The sequence below is a fragment of the Lampetra planeri genome, chromosome 3, assembly GCF_965212315.1.
Source record: "Lampetra planeri chromosome 3, kcLamPlan1.2.h2, whole genome shotgun sequence".
Lineage (NCBI taxonomy): Eukaryota > Metazoa > Chordata > Hyperoartia > Petromyzontiformes > Petromyzontidae > Lampetra > Lampetra planeri.
This window is the reverse complement of record NC_136109.1, coordinates 9,784,129-9,801,708: the sequence shown is the minus strand read 5'-3', so window position 1 is coordinate 9,801,708 and position 17,580 is coordinate 9,784,129. Positions and strand designations below refer to the sequence as shown.

Below are 17,580 nucleotides of genomic sequence, written 5' to 3'. Positions count from 1 at the left end.
GGGGATGCTGGGAAAACCGCCGCGGGGGTTGCTGGGAAACCGGCGGCCTAGCGCGGCGGGGGAAGCCTGCCAAACGAAGGTCGACGGGAATAAGAATGAGCAGAAATTCCAGATTTGAAGCTTTCGTGACGGCAAGGATTCATACCCTTAGTTCTTTCGGTAAAGTCACGTAGGTTAAAAAAAAAAATGAAATTCAAATTAATTTTTTACCTACGTGACTTTACAGAAAGTCCGGCTCCGTTGAGACGATTTGGCAACAACGGCCGTAAAAGTGTCCACGTGACGATCATCCGCGTTGGTTGAGCCGTCGTTTGTGACTCGCGTTGTTCGGACGGACGAGTGTCCATCTATGCTCGGAACGGAGCTATGAACGTGCGTTTGTTATCACGTTACAGTGTAGTGTCCGTCTTTGTTGGTTCTTTCGGTAAAGTCACGTAGAAGGGAAATAATAAAGTGATAAAAATAAAACGTAATAAAATACAATTCTCATAAAGGGAAATAATAAAATAATAAAAATTCTACATAATAAAATAAAACAATTCTCACAAAGGGAAATAATAAAATAATAAAACAATAAAACATAATAAAATACAATTCTCACGACGTTGCGGCCACAACGCAAGCAGCTGTCCTCAGGTGAAGAACAGGTCTGTCGGAAAGACAGCGTCTGACCTGTTCTTCACCTGAGGACGGCTGCTTGTGTTGTGGCCGAAACGTCGTGAGAATTGTATTTTATTATGTTTTATTTTTATTATTTTATTATTTCCCCTCTACGTGATTTTACCGAAAGAACCAAGAAGATGAATCCCTGCAGTCACGAAAGCTTTAGATCGAAAAGTGTAGTATCCGTTAAAAACGATAGTCCCGTACAAGTGTTAACGCTATTTCTCCAAGCGCCCTGTATTTTTAATTTTTCCCAGGTGGGGGACGGTCCACCGAGCTTTATAGAGAAAGTCGTCGCCCGGTTTGCGGGAGACCCCCGGCCTACGGAAATCCGACCTCACGGGAATTGCCCTCCCCGTAGAAACCGCGTTACAACAAGTTGAACGTGCGCAAACGTCCGCGCTAGTTACGTGCGCGCAATTCTCGCGGTGAGTTCCCGGACGAAGACCTCGGAGTGAGGGCGTAAGGCGGGTGGAGCGGCCTGACTAGGCTTCAGGCAGAGGTCGCAAATGGGTTTTGATTCCTCACCTCTACCCGTACCCGTACCCGGCCGCACCAGGGTCGCAAATGGGTACCCGTACTCGTACCCGGTCGAGTACGGGTACCCGTTCCCTACCCGTACCCGTACCCTACCCGAAATGAGTGACAAACGGTGACTCACCAGTGACTCACGGCCTACCCGTATCCGGCCACACCAGGGTCGCAAACGGGTACCCGTACCCATACCCGGCCGGGTACGGGTAGCCGGGTATCGGGTAGGGTACGGATATCGGGTACCCGGTTGCGACCTCTGGATTCAGGTAAATGGAACTCGTCTTGATTTTGGGGGGGGGGGGAAATCGTTCAGTTTCCGGCATACGGAACATTCCGGTTACGTTTCGATTTAAAGCTTTGGTGACTGCAGGGATTCATCTTCTTGGTTCTTTCGGTAAAGTCACGTAGAATGGAAATAATAAAATAATAAAAATAAAACATAATACAATTCTCACGACGTTTCGGCCACAACGCAAGCAGCCGTCCTCAGGTGAAGAACAGGTCTGTCCTTCAGACGCTGTCTTTCCGACAGACCTGTTCTTCACCTGAGGACGGCTGCTTGCGTTGTGGCCGAAACGTCGTGAGCATTGTATTTTATAATGTTTTAATTTTAATTATTTTATTATTTCCCTTCTACGTGACTTTACCGAAAAAACCAAGAAGGTGATTTCCGGTTACGGTTCGTCCTCGGTAACCCCTGACCCTTTGCGTCAAGCGGGGGGCTCGCTTGTTAGAGCTCCGCTTCCAAAGCCACTCGGCCCTCACAAATGACGGCCCAACGAAGGTGGACTTACCGTCACGTGGACAATTTATAGCAGCCGTGTGAACCCTAAGGGCGTGATGTTGATTCTAAATTTGCAGGGAAAGACCGCAGGACCCGGAGCAAAAAATCCACGCGGCCACGGGGAGAGAGAGAGAGAGAGACACCGCAAACTCCAAATATACAGCAGCAGGCGTCGTCAGGGTCGGGATCGAACCCACGACCTCCTGTATACCAGGCGAGGTAGTCAACATCTCCTAGCCACCGTGATGATGATGATGAGAGAGACACCGCAAACTCCAAATATACAGCAGCGGGCATCGTCAGAGTCGGGATCGAACCCACGAACTCCTGCGTACCAGGCGAGGTAGTTAACATCTCGCGACCATGGCACCCTTCCGCGTACAGTGCCTCTCTCGCAGTGAATTGTGGGGGGAAATAGAGAGAATGCTGGGTAGTCAAAGGTGTTCCCGGGGATGCTCTTTTGCCGTTAGGTGCTCGGAGAGACGAGGCCCTTGGGGAGGGTCATTTTCCTGTGCTCCGCCGTCGGACTGCGGTGTTCTTTTTCTTGTTTTGATCATTACATTTCATCGACGGCGATGCATCGACGGACGAATAAACGCAACGGATGCAATCGGCGAACGCTGAGCGGCGACTTTCTGTCGAGTGCACTTTTTACGGTCGAATGTGTGTCGAGGGAGAGCCCAATTGGGAGCTCCCCCCCCCCTCCTCATCCTCACCCCGTTGTCATCAAGAGTCATCGGAAGATGTAATACTGGTAGGAACCTCCTGGTTACACCAGCCCACAGGGGATTATTGTGTCCGTCCGTCGTGCAGGGAGGGGCTGGGTGGGGAGGGAGGGGCTGGGTGGGAAGGGTGGGAAGGGGCTGGGTGGGGAGGGAGGGGCTGGGAGGGTGGGGCTGGGTGGGGAGGGAGGGGCTGGGTGGGTAGGGTGGGGCTGGGTGGGAGGGGTGGGGCTGGGTGGGGAGGGTGGGGCTGGGTGGGGGGTGAGAGGGGTCGGGCTGGGTGGGGAGGGGAGGCGCTGGTCACCCCGTGGTGCCCTTATAAAACTCAACGTTTAACCTACTCACGCCGGCTTGTGGCCGCCCTCACAGTCGGGCATATTTGCGGAATACACCACGCCGCCGTTGACCCTGGCCATTGACCGAGCAACCCAACGTTCCTACCAGCTCCCTCCGCAGCAGGGATGCGTTTATACTGGCGGAATCCGATGAGCTGTGAAGTTGTTATTTTTTTGTCTCCGCAGGTGTAAAATAGTCCCTCGCTCCTGACACCGCGCACACGGCGTCTGTGAGAACAAGATCTTCAAAGCCCTTCGGATTTACAGCGGCGGTTGTGAATGTGTAGGATTGACAGCGGCGGTGTTGACTCACGCAGAGAGCATTTCGGGTTGCATGAATTCAAAAGACAAAGATCCCCCTCGTAGCCTTCACAAACTGCCGGGGCAAGTGCTGTTCGCGAGTCGCAGGACCTCCGAAGGCCGGTACGGTACACGAGGGGGGGTGGGTGGGAGGCCAGCACCACGCCCGGTACTCGTTTGAGGCTGAGTCGATCTAGGGGGAGGCCCGGGACCGGCGCACACGCGCGCACACGACGCATGCGCGTTGAACTTCTTTCGCGCCGTACGGAGCCGATCACAACGGGTTGCGAGTTAAACGGTTGCGAGGAATTGAGAGTAGTAGCGGCAGGCTTACGCGAGACCAATATCCATTTCGATTTGAAGCTTCTTTCGTGACTGCAGGGATTCATATTCTTAGTTCTTTCGGTAAAGTCACGTAGAAGGGAAATAATAAAATAAAATAAATAAAACATAATAAAATAATATAATGTCTTTAATGTTTTATTTTTATTATTTTATTATTTCCCTTCTACGTGACTTTACCAAAAGAACCAAGAAGATGAACCAGTGGCATCTACATCTGCAGAACGTGAAGAACCAGTGGCATCTACATCTGCAGAACGTGAAGAACCAGTGGCATCTACATCTGCAGAACGTGAAGAACCAGTGGCATCTACATCTGCAGAACGTGAAGAACCAGTGGTATCTACACCTGCAGAACGGAAGAACCAGTGGCATCTACATCTGCAGAACGTGAAGAACCAGTGGCATCTACATCTGCAGAACGTGAAGAACCAGTGGCATCTACATCTGCAGAACGTGAAGAACCAGTGGCATCTACATCTGCAGAACATGAAGAACCAGTGGCATCTACATCTGCAGAACATGAAGAACCAGTGGCATCTACATCTGCAGAACATGAAGAACCAGTGGCATCTACATCTGCAGAACATGAAGAACCAGTGGCATCTACATCTGCAGAACATGAAGAACCAGTGGCATTATATTTCGATGTAAAGCTTTCGTGACTGCAGGGATTCATATTCTTGGTTCTTTCGGTAAAGTCACGTAGAAGGGAAATAATAAAATAATAAAAATAAAACATTTTAAAATACATTATATTATTTTATTATGTTTTATTTTTATTATTTTATGTATATTATATTATTTTATTATGCTTTATTTTTATTATTTCCCTTCTACGTGACTTTACCGAAAGAACCAAGAAGATGAATATTATCCATGGCAGAGGTTTGTTTTTGTTGTGTTAGGTTGGAACGCGTAAATATATAAATGTGGTGTCGTGAAAACCGCCACCACCGACACAGCCAATTAGTTAATTAGTAATAAGGAGGTTTGTCGCGTATACAGAACGTGGCCAATTCGTTACTGGTACAGCAACACGAGTGTAGTGTATAGTGTAGTGTGTAGTACTGTAGTGCGTAGTGTAGTGTATAGTAGTGTATAGTATAGTGTAGTGTGTAGTAGTGTAGTGCGTAGTGTAGTGTATAGTAGTGTATAGTATAGTGTAGTAGTGTAGTGTATAGTGTAATGTGTAGTAGTGTATAGTAGTGTATAATGTAGTGTATAGTAGTGTAGTGTATAGTGTAGTGTATAGTAGTGTAGTGTAGTGTGTAGTGTAGTGTGTAGTGTAGTGTATAGTAGAGTAGTGTATAGTGTAGTGTATAGTAGTGTAGTGTATAGTGTAGTGTATAGTAGTGTAGTGTATAGTGTAGTGTGTAGTAGTGTATAGTAGTGTAGTGTGTAGTGTATAGTGTAGTGTATAGTAGTGTATAGCGTAGTGTAGTGTGTAGTAGTGTATAGTAGTGTAGTGTATAGTGTAGTGTGTAGTGTATAGTGTAGTGTATAGTAGTGTAGTGTATTGTGTATAGTGTAGTGTATAGTGTAGTGTGTAGTAGTGTAGTGTATTGTGTATAGTAGTGTAGTGTATAGTGTAGTATATAGTAGTATAGTGTAGTAGTGTAGTGTATTGTGTATAGTAGTGTATAGTGTATAATGTAGTGTATAGTGTAGTATATAGTAGTATAGTGTAGTAGTGTAGTGTATTGTGTATAGTAGTGTATAGTGTATAATGTAGTGTATAGTGTAGTATATAGTAGTATAGTGTAGTAGTGTAGTGTATTGTGTATAGTAGTGTATAGTGTATAAAGTAGTGTATAGTGTAGTATATAGTAGTATAGTGTAGTAGTGTAGTGTATTGTGTATAGTAGTGTATAGTGTATAATGTAGTGTATAGTGTAGTATATAGTAGTATAGTGTAGTAGTGTAGTGTATTGTGTATAGTAGTGTATAGTGTATAATGTAGTGTATAGTGTAGTATATAGTAGTATAGTGTAGTAGTGTAGTGTATTGTGTATAGTAGTGTATAGTGTATAAAGTAGTGTATAGTGAAACCCATTTACAATTCGAGTGGCCGTGACGGATTTTTGCTGCCGGTAATTAAAACAACAAAACCAGCATCATCAGGCGCACAGATCAAGGTAATAGGAATCGAAGAGTCGAGAAGGGGAGTCTATGAATCGATTTCGAGGTAAAGGAACCGATCAAGGTAATAGGAATCGAAGAGTCGAGAAGGGGAGTCTAAGAATCGATTCCGAGGTAAAGAAACCGATGAGGGTAATAGGAATCGAAGAGTCGAGGAGAGTCTAAGAATCGATTCGGAGGTAAAGGAACCGATCAAGGTAATAGGAATCGAAGAGTCGAGAAGGGGAGTCTATGAATCGACTTCGAGGTAAAGGAACCGATCAAGGTAATAGGAATCGAAGAGTCGAAAAGGAGGATGCTAAGAATCGATTCCGAGGTAAATTATTAAATCAAAGAGGAATCGAAAGAGTCGAGAAGGGGTAGTGTAAGAATCGATTCCGAGGTAAAGGAACCGATCAATAGGAAGAAATGTGTCTAGTGGAGGTTCTTGGAATCGATTCCGAGTTTAGGGAATCAATCAAGGAAATAGGAATCGAAGAGTGGGGTAGCTGATTCCAAGAATCGATTCCAAGTGAAATAAATAAATTAAGTGGAATCGATTTGGTGGTGAAAGAACAGGAATCGAAGACCCGTGTTAGAGCGTTCGAGGAATCGATTCTTAGACGCGTTCCATTGAAGGGGGGAAATCGAAGAATAATTTTAACGGAATAAATGTAATCGATAATCGATAAATGCGGGTTGGCGTCTAAGAGGACGTGGAAGGAGACACGGTGCCTGAAGAGAATTCGATTCGCAATGTGGTGGAATCGATAGGGGGCCCCCACGATTTTCTTGGAATCGATGTCCAAAAATCGATATAACTGAGGAATCGACGAATCGACTCCACCCACCAAACTGTAGTCGCCTGAGTACAGTGCCGAGTGTTTCCGTGGCCGCGACTTTCCCCTTCAACCCCTGAACCCTCAACCCCTGAACCCCACAGGAACCCTCGCGGTAGACGCCGGGTCCATCACCACCACCACCTCTACCATCACTCCACCACCTCCACCACCACTCCACCACCACCACCACCACTCCACCACTCCATCACCACCACCACCCCACACCACAACCATCCCCACCACCACCACTCCACCACCACCACCTCTACCACTCCACCACCACCTCCACCATCATACCACCACCTCCACCACCTCCTCCACCACCATCACCACCACTCCACCATCACCACCTCCACCACCACCTCCACCACCCCTACCACTCCACCACCACCCCTACCACTCCATCACCACCTCCACCATCACACCACCACCACCTCCACTCCACCACCACCACCATCACCACCCCTACCACCACCTCCACCACCACCACCACTCCATCCCCACCACCTCCACCAACCACTCCACCATCACACCACCACCATCACCACCTCCACCCCTACCACCACTCCATCACCACCCCACCACCACCTTCACCCCTACCACCACTCCACCACCACCCCTACCACTCCACCCCCACCCCCCCCACCCCCCTCACCCCCCCCACTCCCCCGTGTCTCTCACCGGAGCAGCGCGAAGACGAACACGAGATACGAGGAGGAGCCACAACGAGGTCAGAACTCCGCCGGCAGCTGTCATCGTTACCATCGTTACCATCGGTATTATCATCGTTATCACCCCACTCCTTAAACCCCCCAGACCTCGCCTAGCCCCTCCCCTCACTCCTTAAACCCCCCAGACCTCGCCTAGCCCCCCCCTCACTCCTTAAACCCCCCAGACCTCGCCTAGTCCCCCCCCCTCACTCCTTAAACCCCCCAGACCTCGCCTAGTCCCCCCCCCTCACTCCTTAAACCCCCCAGACCTCGCCTAGCCCCTCCCCTCACTCCTTAAACCCCCCAGACCTCGCCTAGTCCCCCCCCCCTCACTTCTTAAACCCCCCAGACCTCGCCTAGCCCCTCCCCTCACTCCTTAAACCCCCCAGACCTCGCCTAGCCCCCCCCCTCACTCCTTAAACCCCCCAGACCTCGCCTAGTCCCCCCCCCTCACTCCTTAAACCCCCCAGACCTCGCCTAGCCCCTCCCCCCTCACTCCTTAAACCCCCCAGACCTCGCCTAGTCCCCCCCCTCACTCCTTAAACCCCCCAGACCTCGCCTAGCCCCTCCCCTCACTCCTTAAACCCCCCAGACCTCGCCTAGTCCCCCCCCCCTCACTCCTTAAACCCCCCAGACCTCGCCTAGCCCCTCACTCCTTAAACCCCCCAGACCTCGCCTAGCCCCTCCCCCTCACTCCTTAAACCCCCCAGACCTCGCCTAGCCCCCCCCCTCACTCCTTAAACCCCCCAGACCTCGCCTAGTCCCCCCCCCTCACTCCTTAAACCCCCCAGACCTCGCCTAGCCCCTCCCCCCTCACTCCTTAAACCCCCCAGACCTCGCCTAGTCCCCCCCCCCCCCCTCACTCCTTAAACCCCCCAGACCTCGCCTAGCCCCTCCCCTCACTCCTTAAACCCCCCAGACCTCGCCTAGCCCCTCCCCTCACTCCTTAAACCCCCCAGACCTCGCCTAGCCCCCCCCCCCCCCCCCCCACTCCTTAAACCCCCCAGACCTCGCCTAGCCCCCCCGCCCTCACTCCTTAAACCCCCCAGACCTCGCCTAGCCCCTCCCCTCACTCCTTAAACCCCCCAGACCTCGCCTAGTCCCCCCCCCCCTCACTCCTTAAACCTCCCAGACCTCGCCTAGCCCCTCCCCTCACTCCTTAAACCCCCCAGACCTCGCCTAGTCCCCCCCCTCACTCCTTAAACCCCCCAGACCTCGCCTAGCCCCTCCCCTCACTCCTTAAACCCCCCAGACCTCGCCTAGCCCCTCCCCTCACTCCTTAAACCCCCCAGACCTCGCCTAGCCCCCCCCCCCCCCCACTCCTTAAACCCCCAGACCTCGCCTAGCCCCCCCCCTCACTCCTTAAACCCCCCAGACCTCGCCTAGCCCCCCCCTCACTCCTTAAACCCCCCAGACCTCGCCTAGCCCCCCCCTACACTCCTTAAACCCCCCAGACCTCGCCTAGCCCCCCCCCTCACTCCTTAAACCCCCCAGACCTCGCCTAGCCCCCCCCCTCACTCCTTAAACCCCCCAGACCTCGCCTAGCCCTCCCCCTCACTCCTTAAACCCCCCAGACCTCGCCTAGCCCCCCCCCCCCTCACTCCTTAAACCCCCAGACCTCGCCTAGCCCCCCCCCTCACTCCTTAAACCCCCCAGACCTCGCCTAGCCCCCCCCCCTCACTCCTTAAACCCCCCAGACCTCGCCTAGCCCCCCCCCTCACTCCTTAAACCCCCCAGACCTCGCCTAGCCCCCCCCTCACTCCTTAAACCCCCCAGACCTCGCCTAGCCCCCCCCCCTCACTCCTTAAACCCCCCAGACCTCGCCTAGCCCCCCCTCACTCCTTAAACCCCCCAGACCTCGCCTAGCCCCCCCCCCCCACTCCTTAAATCCCCCAGACCTCGCCTAGCCCCCCCCCCTCACTCCTTAAACCCCCCAGACCTCGCCTAGCCCCCCCCCCTCACTCCTTCAACCCCCCCAGACCTCGCCTAGCCCCCCCCCTCACTCCTTAAACCCCCAGACCTCGCCTAGCCCCCCCCCCTCACTCCTTAAACCCCCCAGACCTCGCCTAGCCCCCCCCCTCACTCCTTAAACCCCCCAGACCTCGCCTAGCCCCCCCCTCACTCCTTAAACCCCCCAGACCTCGCCTAGCCCCTCCCCCCACTCCTTAAACCCCCCAGACCTCGCCTAGCCCCCCCCCTTAAATCCCCACCCCTTTAATCAGTAGGGTTAACCCTACTGATTAAAGGGGTTAACCCTACTGATTAAATCCTAACCCATGAAGTTGTCTCAACCATAGTTCTTAAACCTTAACCCCTAAAACTGTCTAAACCATACTCCTTAAACCCTAACTCATGAATATATTTTAGTCCTTAAACCTTAACCCCTAAAACTGTCTAAACCCCACTCCTTAAACCCTAACTCATGAATACATCATAGTCCTTAAACCTTAACCCCTAAAACTGTCTAAACCCCACTCCTTAAACCCTAACTCATGAATATATCATAGTCCTTAAACCTTAACCCCTAAAACTGTCTAAACCCCACTCCTTAAACCCTAACTCATGAATATATTTTAGTCCTTAAACCTTAACCCCTAAAACTGTCTAAACCCCACTCCTTAAACCCTAACTCATGAATACATCATAGTCCTTAAACCTTAACCCCTAAAACTGTCTAAACCCCACTCCTTAAACCTTAACCCGTGAAAATGTCTCAGCCATAGTTCTTGAACCATCACCCCTACTAAACCTGTCTTAACCCTACACCTTAACCCGTAAACCTGTCTAAACCCAAGGCTCTCAGTCTTAAACCCTAAACCTCTGCCTTAACCCTCATCCTTACACCCTAATCCATGTGCCTATCTTAACCTTCAACCATAACCCTTACTAACCCTGTCTTAACCCTATGACTTAAACCTTAACTCATTAACCTGTCTTAGTCCTTACACCTTAACCAATAATCCTGTCTTAACATTAGTTCTTAAACCTTAACTTATGAATCTGTCTTAGTCCTTACACCTTAACCCATAATCCTGTCTTAACCTTAGTTCTTAAACCTTAACCCATGAGGCCGTCTTAACCCCCGGTCCTCACTCCTTAACCCGTAATAAACCTAAAGGAGTGAAGTCGCTCCACGCTCGGCATAGAACCTTGACATGGCACGGATTGGATAGCAATCTACAATTTGGTGTCCGATCGTAGGCCGTCCATCGTGCCGCTCCTTGCTCATCAGCGGGTCCTATCCAGCTCCAGTTTCTCGAGATTCGCTCGGTGAGATGCCGTTAGGGGTTAGGGGATGATCGGGGCTTCGGGTTTAATGAACTTCGGTGCCCGACGCTGATTTTCTTTGCCATTCAAGTTCATTGATTAGGTGTAGCCCTGTGAGCCATTCGGCTCTTGAATCGGGTGCAACCGCAACAAACAAAAAACAAAAACATGAACAAAAAACATCTTAAAGTGACTGTGTGACTAAGTGCAAACATAAACTCCAAGAAAAAATAGAAAAATATTGCATTAATCCGAGGGTCGCTCCTCAACCTTGACCCCCACAGATGCTAACCCGAGTGAATGTTCGCCAATGCGCTCCGCGTGTTTTGTGTGCACGTACGTTAGAGATGCCTGTTAACTTTTCACGCGAGACAAAGGTCCCCCGTGTAGCCTCTGACAGACTGCTGGGGCAAGTGCTGTTAGCGAGCAGCAGCACCTGGGATGCAGAGGTCCCAACCGGGTACCCGATACCCGGCTACCCGTACCCGGCCGGGTACGGGTAGCCGTTTGCGACCCTGGTGCAGCCGGGTATGGGTACGGGTAGGCTGTGAGTCACTGGTGAGTCACCGTTTATCACTCATTTCCCAACGTCTTGTCTCTTCTCACAATTCAAGTTCCTAGAATCAACCCACCCGCGCCTGCAACATGGCTTCATCCCAAAGAGGTCGCAATCAGGTACCCGATACCCGTACCCTACCCGTACCCGGCCGGGTACGGGTAGCCGGGTATCAGGTAGGGTACGGGTACCCATTTGCGACCCTGGTACGGCTGGGTACGGGTAAGGAATCAAAACCCGTTTGCGACCTCTGCTGTCAAGGCCGGCACTGTGACACACGAGGGGGGTCGGTGGCCCGCCTTTGTCTCCCCAAATGGCTGTGTTTCCTACACACCGCACCGGGTACTCATTTGAGGCCGAGTCGACCTAGGGGAGGCCGAGGACCGGCTCGGATACTCCACCGCCGGCGGCGTTGTGCGTCCGCGAGCGGGAAATCGTAACCGGGCCCGGCGGGTTCGCAACACGCCGACCAATGCACTCCGCCGTGTCCCTGCAAACTCGCTGACTTGTGGTTGTTGTTGTTTGACTTGCATCCCACTGGGATTTGTGCACACAGCGTTGGTGTACGGTGCTTTTTAAATCCTTTATATTAAGTTCGCGTGCTTGCTTGCTTGCTTGCGTGCTTGCTTGCTTGCTTAGGACCGTGCAAATCTTTCGGTCGTTTTTTAACCCACTTCCCGTGATCCAATCGAGCTGACATTTTCCACACAGACTCGTTGTGCCAGACAATTATTGTTCGTGAAAAAAAATTCCCAAAATTTTACACTTTTTAGGCAAAAAAAAATTATTTTACATATATTCAAATAGAACGCATTCATGGCTTTGGCTGAACGTCAGAGTGTAAGAGCCCAGAGCGTAACCCCTCCACAGGCCGTGGCGGAGTAGCGCAGTTGGTAGCGCCCTCGCTTCCCATGCCAAAGGTCGCGGGATCGATCCCCGCGTCCTCCGCAGGCGAATATATTTTTTAATCCTTTATATTAAGTTTGCTTGCTTGCTTGATTGCGTGCTTGCTTTCTTGCTTACGACCGTGCAAATCTTTCGGTCGTTTTTTAACCCACTTCCCGTGATCCAATCGAGCTGACATTTTCCACACAGACTCGTTGTGCGTGACAATTAATTTTAGTGAAATTTTTTTTCCAAAATTTTACACTGTTTAGGGAATTTTTTTAAAATATTTAATTACCAATTGCTTAATGCTGGCAGACAATCATCTGACCCATAGGTGGCAGCCATCTCAAGCCAGAGGGCGAGAGGTCTCTAGCCGCCACGCATATAAAGGATTTATAGTGAAAAACTTTGTTTTTACGGGTTAATTTTTTAAATCCTTTATATTAAGTTCGCTTGCTTGCTTGCGTGCTTGCTTGCTTGCTTACGACCGTGCAAATCTTTTGGTCGTTTTTAACCCACTTCCCGTGATCCAATCGAGCTGACATTTTCCACGCAGACTCGTTGTGCGAGACAATTAATGTTCGTGAAAAAAAATTCCCAAAATTTTACACTGTTTAGGGAAAACAAATTAAATATTTAATTACCAATTGCTTAATACTGGCAGACAATCATCTGACCCATAGGTGGCAGCCATCTCAAGCCAGAGGACGAGAAGACTCTAGCCGCCACGCATATAAAGGATTTATAGTGAAAAACTTTGTTTTTACGGGTTTACTTGTTTCCTGCAATATGTTGCTGTCTTTTCTTGGATTTTCTGTTTGCACTTAGTCACATATTCACTTTAAGATTCATTCTTTGGTTCTTTCGGTTAAGTCACGTCTAAAGATAAAATAATAAATTAAATAATTGCATATTACGACGTTTCGATTGCAACACAAGCAATCATCATCAGGCATAAAAGAAATAGCAACAAAAATGTTATGCCTGATGACGATTGCTTGTGTTGCAATCGAAACGTCGTAATATGCTATTATTTAATTTATTATTTTATCTTTACACGTGACTTTACCGAAAGAACCAAAGAATAATTCCTGCAGTCACGAAAGCTCCAAAATTAAGATTGATTCGCATTAAGATGTTTCATGTTTTTTGTTTTTTTGTTTGTTGCGGTCGCACCCGATTCAAGAGCCGAATGGCTCACAGGGCTACTACACCAAATAAACGAACTCGAAACTTGAACTTGACTTTCCCGCGCGTGCACGCACAGACAGCCATGGCAGCAGCGGCAGAGGTGACGGCTCCATCGCCGCACCACGCGGCCTACGGCGGCGGTACCGGCGAGGCCTGGAGCGACTTCCCGGCGTGGCTGGCCGCCCGCGGCGTGGGCCCTCGTGCCGTTGTGGCCCTGGAATCGGCACTGGGCATCGGCGACTACGCGGCTCTGCGAGCCTGCGCCGAGCACGGCGCCCTGCGCGCCGAGCTCATAGCGGCGGCGCGCGACCGCCTGCCATTCGGCTGCTACGCCGTGCTGCGGAGGCTCGTCGAGAGGTTTGTCACCGGCACCGACGACGAAATTGATGACGGATTCAGAGTGTTTGTTCGTGGTTGCGGGAGGTATCCGATAAGCTGTAAAGCTCCGATGTAAAGCTTTCGTGACTGCAGGGATTCATCTTCTTGGTTCTTTCGGTAAAGTCACGTAGAAGGGAAGCAATAAAATAATAAAAATTAAACATAATAAAATACAATTCTCGCTCTTGTTAGAATTGGAATATTTTATTATTATGTTTTATTTAATAAAAATAAAACATAATAAAAAAATACAATTCTCACTCTTGTGAGAATTGGATTATTTTATTATGGTTCATTTTTTATTATTTTTACCGAAAGAACCAAGAAGATAAACTAATCACTTTTAAAATATATCCAATATAAAGTAAACTAATCTAAGCTCCGATTTAAAGCTTTCGTGACTGCAGGGATTCATCTTCTTGGTTCTTTCGGTAAAGTCACGTAGAAGGGAAGTAATAAAATAATACAAATTAAACATAGTAAAAAAATACAATTCTCACTATTGTGAGAATTGGAATATTTTATTATGTTTTATTTAATAAAAATAAAACATAATAAAATAATCCAATTCTCACAAAAGTGAGAATTGTATTTTTTTATTATGTTTTATTTTTATTAAATAAAACATAATAAAATATTCCAATTCTCACGAGAGTGAGAATTGTATTTTTTTATTATGTTTTATTTTTATTATTTTATTACTTCCCTTCTACGTGACTTTACCGAAAGAACCACGAAGATGAGCTGTAAAGCGTTTTTTTTTTTGCAGAGATGTCCACTCGGGGCATGGGGTAGGAACGTTACGTTACGACAACAACGATACACACAAGCACGGTAGTTAGTGCAAGGTTACAAGAAAGGTAAAACGATCACCCAAACAACACACAAATACAACTAAACCATCCCCATCTTACCAGGCAGCGCCCACTGAGGTGTGAACTTATTTGTCAGAAGCTACCTGGCTGCCGCGAATGATAGCGGCTCAACAAAGTGGCCCATCGATCGGACAGTTACAGCACCAAATTAAACTAAAGGATCTCAATTCACGTCGATTCTAAATGCAGAGGGAAAAACCGGAGGGCCTGGAGAAAAAATCCACGCGACCACGGAGAGAAAGAGACACTGCAAACTCCGAATATACAGCAGGCGCCAGAGTTGGGATCGAACCCACGACCTCCTGTAGACCAGGCGAGGTAGTCAACATCTCCTAGCCACCGTGATGATGAGAGAGAGAGACACGCAAACTCCAAATATACAGCAGGCGTCAGTGTCGGGATCGAACCCATGACCTCCTGCATACCAGGCGAGGTAGTTAACATCTCCTAGCCACCGTGATGATGATGATGATGAGAGCCATGCAAACTCTAAATATACAGCAGCAAGCGTCAGGGGTTGGGATCGAACCCACAGCCTCCTGTACACCAGGCGAGGTAGTCAACATCTCCTAGCCACCGTGATGATGATGAGAGAGAGAGACACGCAAACTCCGAATATACAGCAGCAGGCGTCAGTGTCGGGATCGAATCCACGACCTCCTGTACACCAGGCGAGGTAGTTAACATCTCCTAGCCACCGTGATGATGATGATGATGAGAGAGAGACACGCAAACTCCAAATATACAGCAGACGTCAGGGTTGAGATCGAACCCACAACCTCCTGTACACCAGGCGAGGTAGTTAACATCTCCTAGCCACCGTGGTGATGATGAGAGAGAGACACGCAAACTCTAAATATACAGCAGCAAGCGTCAGGGGTTGGGATCGAACCCACGACCTCCTGTACACCAGGCGAGGTAGTCAACATCTAGCCACCGTGATGATGATGATGATGAGAGAGACACGCAAACTCCAAATATACAGCAGACGTCAGGGTTGAGATCGAACCCACAACCTCCTGTACACCAGGCGAGGTAGTTAACATCTCCTAGCCACCGTGGTGATGATGAGAGAGAGACACGCAAACTCTAAATATACAGCAGCAAGCGTCAGGGGTTGGGATCGAACCCACGACCTCCTGTACACCAGGCGAGGTAGTCAACATCTAGCCACCGTGATGATGATGATGATGAGAGAGAGACACGCAAACTCCAAATATACAGCAGACGTCAGGGTTGAGATCGAACCCACAACCTCCTGTACACCAGGCGAGGTAGTTAACATCTCCTAGCCACCGTGGTGATGATGAGAGAGAGACACGCAAACTTTAAATATACAGCAGCAAGCGTCAGGGGTTGGGATTGAACCCACGACCTCCTGTACACCAGGCGAGGTAGTCAACATCTAGCCACCGTGATGATGATGAGAGAGAGAGAGAGAGACACGCAAACTCTAAATATACAGCAGCAGGCGTCAGGGGTTGGGATCGAACCCACAAAACGCGTCGCCACGCCTGAACGCCGCTCGTTAATTCCACCCGCCGTTTTAAAACATTGCCGCGTGGATTCATTGCCCCCCTCCCCTCCTGCCTTCCTCCCTCCTCTCGGCGGTGTCATCGTCGTTAACACCGCCCCGCCCCCTACAGCTTTGAGCTGCCGTGCACCGGCGACGCCGCCGGACGGTCCGGCGCCGCCAGCGCCAACACCGCCGGCGACAGGAACTCGTCGCTGCTCGACATCCTGGTGGTGCTGCTGACGGCGCTGAGCGGGGAGCTGTCGCGCTCCGCCATGCGGCTCAGCGCTCTCGACGCCGGAGCCGCCGCCGCCGCCGCCGCTTCTCCCGCCGGCGCCTCCCCCTGTGACGGTCGCGTCTCGGCGGAGCCGCGAGCCGGCGCCGTCATCCAGGCGGTGGACGGCTCCTACCTCAGCGACCACGGTGGTGAGCACCACACCCTCACTGCCGCCCCCCTGCTCCGTTCCGTACAGGATCATGGGTGGGAAAAAAACCCGATTTTTCCAGCGGCAGGCATCGAGTTTTTCCTTGAATACAATTAAACCCGGGGAATTAGAACCTGGTTTGATGAATACGAAACTCTGATCCGAGGTAAAGTCACGTAGAAGGGAAATAATAAAATAATAAAAATAAAACATAATACAATAATTGAGAATTCTTTTATTATGTTTTATTATTTTATTATTTCCCTTCTACGTGACTTTACCGAAAGAACCAAGAAGATGAATTCCTGCAGTCACGAAAGCTTTACATCGAACTCTGATCCGAGGCTTAGGCTGCTTCCTCGTCGCTGCTGCTATCGTACTCGGGGGGGCCGTCGGGCACACGGGGTAGTCGTAGAATGCGGCGGGCAGGTTGGTCTTGATGAACACGAGGAGCTTCTCCTCCACAATCGTGAGCGCCAGTGAGTTCCTTCGCTTGGAACGGACGAAGCCCATCGTTGAGAAGTTGGCGAAGTGCGGTTCTGCGATTAGAACCAATTAAACCGGATTTCTCCCAATCTCAGATGATCGGGTTTAATATAAGAAGACAATTCAGCCCATCTTCTTGGTTCTTTCGGTAAAGTCACGTAGAATGGAAATAATGAAATAATAAAAATAAACCAATAAAATAATTCTCACGACGTTTCGGCCACAACGCAAGCAGTCGTTACAAATCCCGAGGGCCAATCTTCCTCTCGCCGCTCCCCGATTGCCAACTGGCGCAAAGGGCGACGTCCGATCGGATCGCAGGCGGAGGTCGCCCGACCGCCCCGGCTTTTACCGCGGCCCTCAACGGGAAATCTCCCGCCGTCATCGACGCCGGAAACTGCCACGCGCCGAGTCAGCCACGGCCGTTGGCGGCGGCTAACTTCTTCTTGGTTCTTTCGGTAAAGTCACGTAGAAGGGAAATAATAAAATAATAAAAATGAAACATAATACAATTCTCACGACGTTTCGGCCACAACGCACGCAGCCGTCCTCAGGTGAAGAACAGGTCTGTCGGAAAGACAGCGTCTGAATGAACACCACCAGGCTTGGCAGCGTATATTTAAGCTGGGTTAGAGGAGGAAGGGCGCC

General features: G+C 49.9%; 3 protein-coding genes across 3 annotated transcripts in view; all 3 read left to right on the top strand.

Moving 5' to 3' along the window:
- The window catches only part of LOC144717334 (thimet oligopeptidase-like), a 29,342-nt gene extending 26,730 nt beyond the window's left edge, over window positions 1-2,612 (top strand). Inside the window, 1 exon segment of the mRNA XM_078592816.1 lies at window positions 1-2,612. Within this exon segment, the coding sequence (XP_078448942.1) occupies window positions 1-173 (173 nt within the window). The 3' untranslated portion in view covers window positions 174-2,612.
- A 4,685-nt stretch (window positions 2,613-7,297) lies between these two features.
- On the top strand, window positions 7,298-13,789 carry LOC144717330 (uncharacterized). The gene is made up of 2 exons (XM_078592813.1): window positions 7,298-7,373; window positions 13,332-13,789. Exon 2 carries the CDS (start codon window positions 13,338-13,340, stop codon window positions 13,707-13,709), a length of 372 nt encoding a protein of 123 aa, XP_078448939.1. The 5' UTR covers window positions 7,298-7,373; window positions 13,332-13,337; the 3' UTR covers window positions 13,710-13,789.
- A 630-nt stretch (window positions 13,790-14,419) lies between these two features.
- Window positions 14,420-17,580, top strand: part of LOC144734580 (uncharacterized) — a 13,380-nt gene continuing 10,219 nt past the window's right edge. The window contains exons 1-2 of the mRNA XM_078616829.1: window positions 14,420-14,424; window positions 16,155-16,447. Of these exons, the coding sequence (XP_078472955.1) occupies window positions 14,420-14,424; window positions 16,155-16,447 (298 nt within the window). The remainder of the gene's footprint in view (window positions 14,425-16,154; window positions 16,448-17,580) is intronic.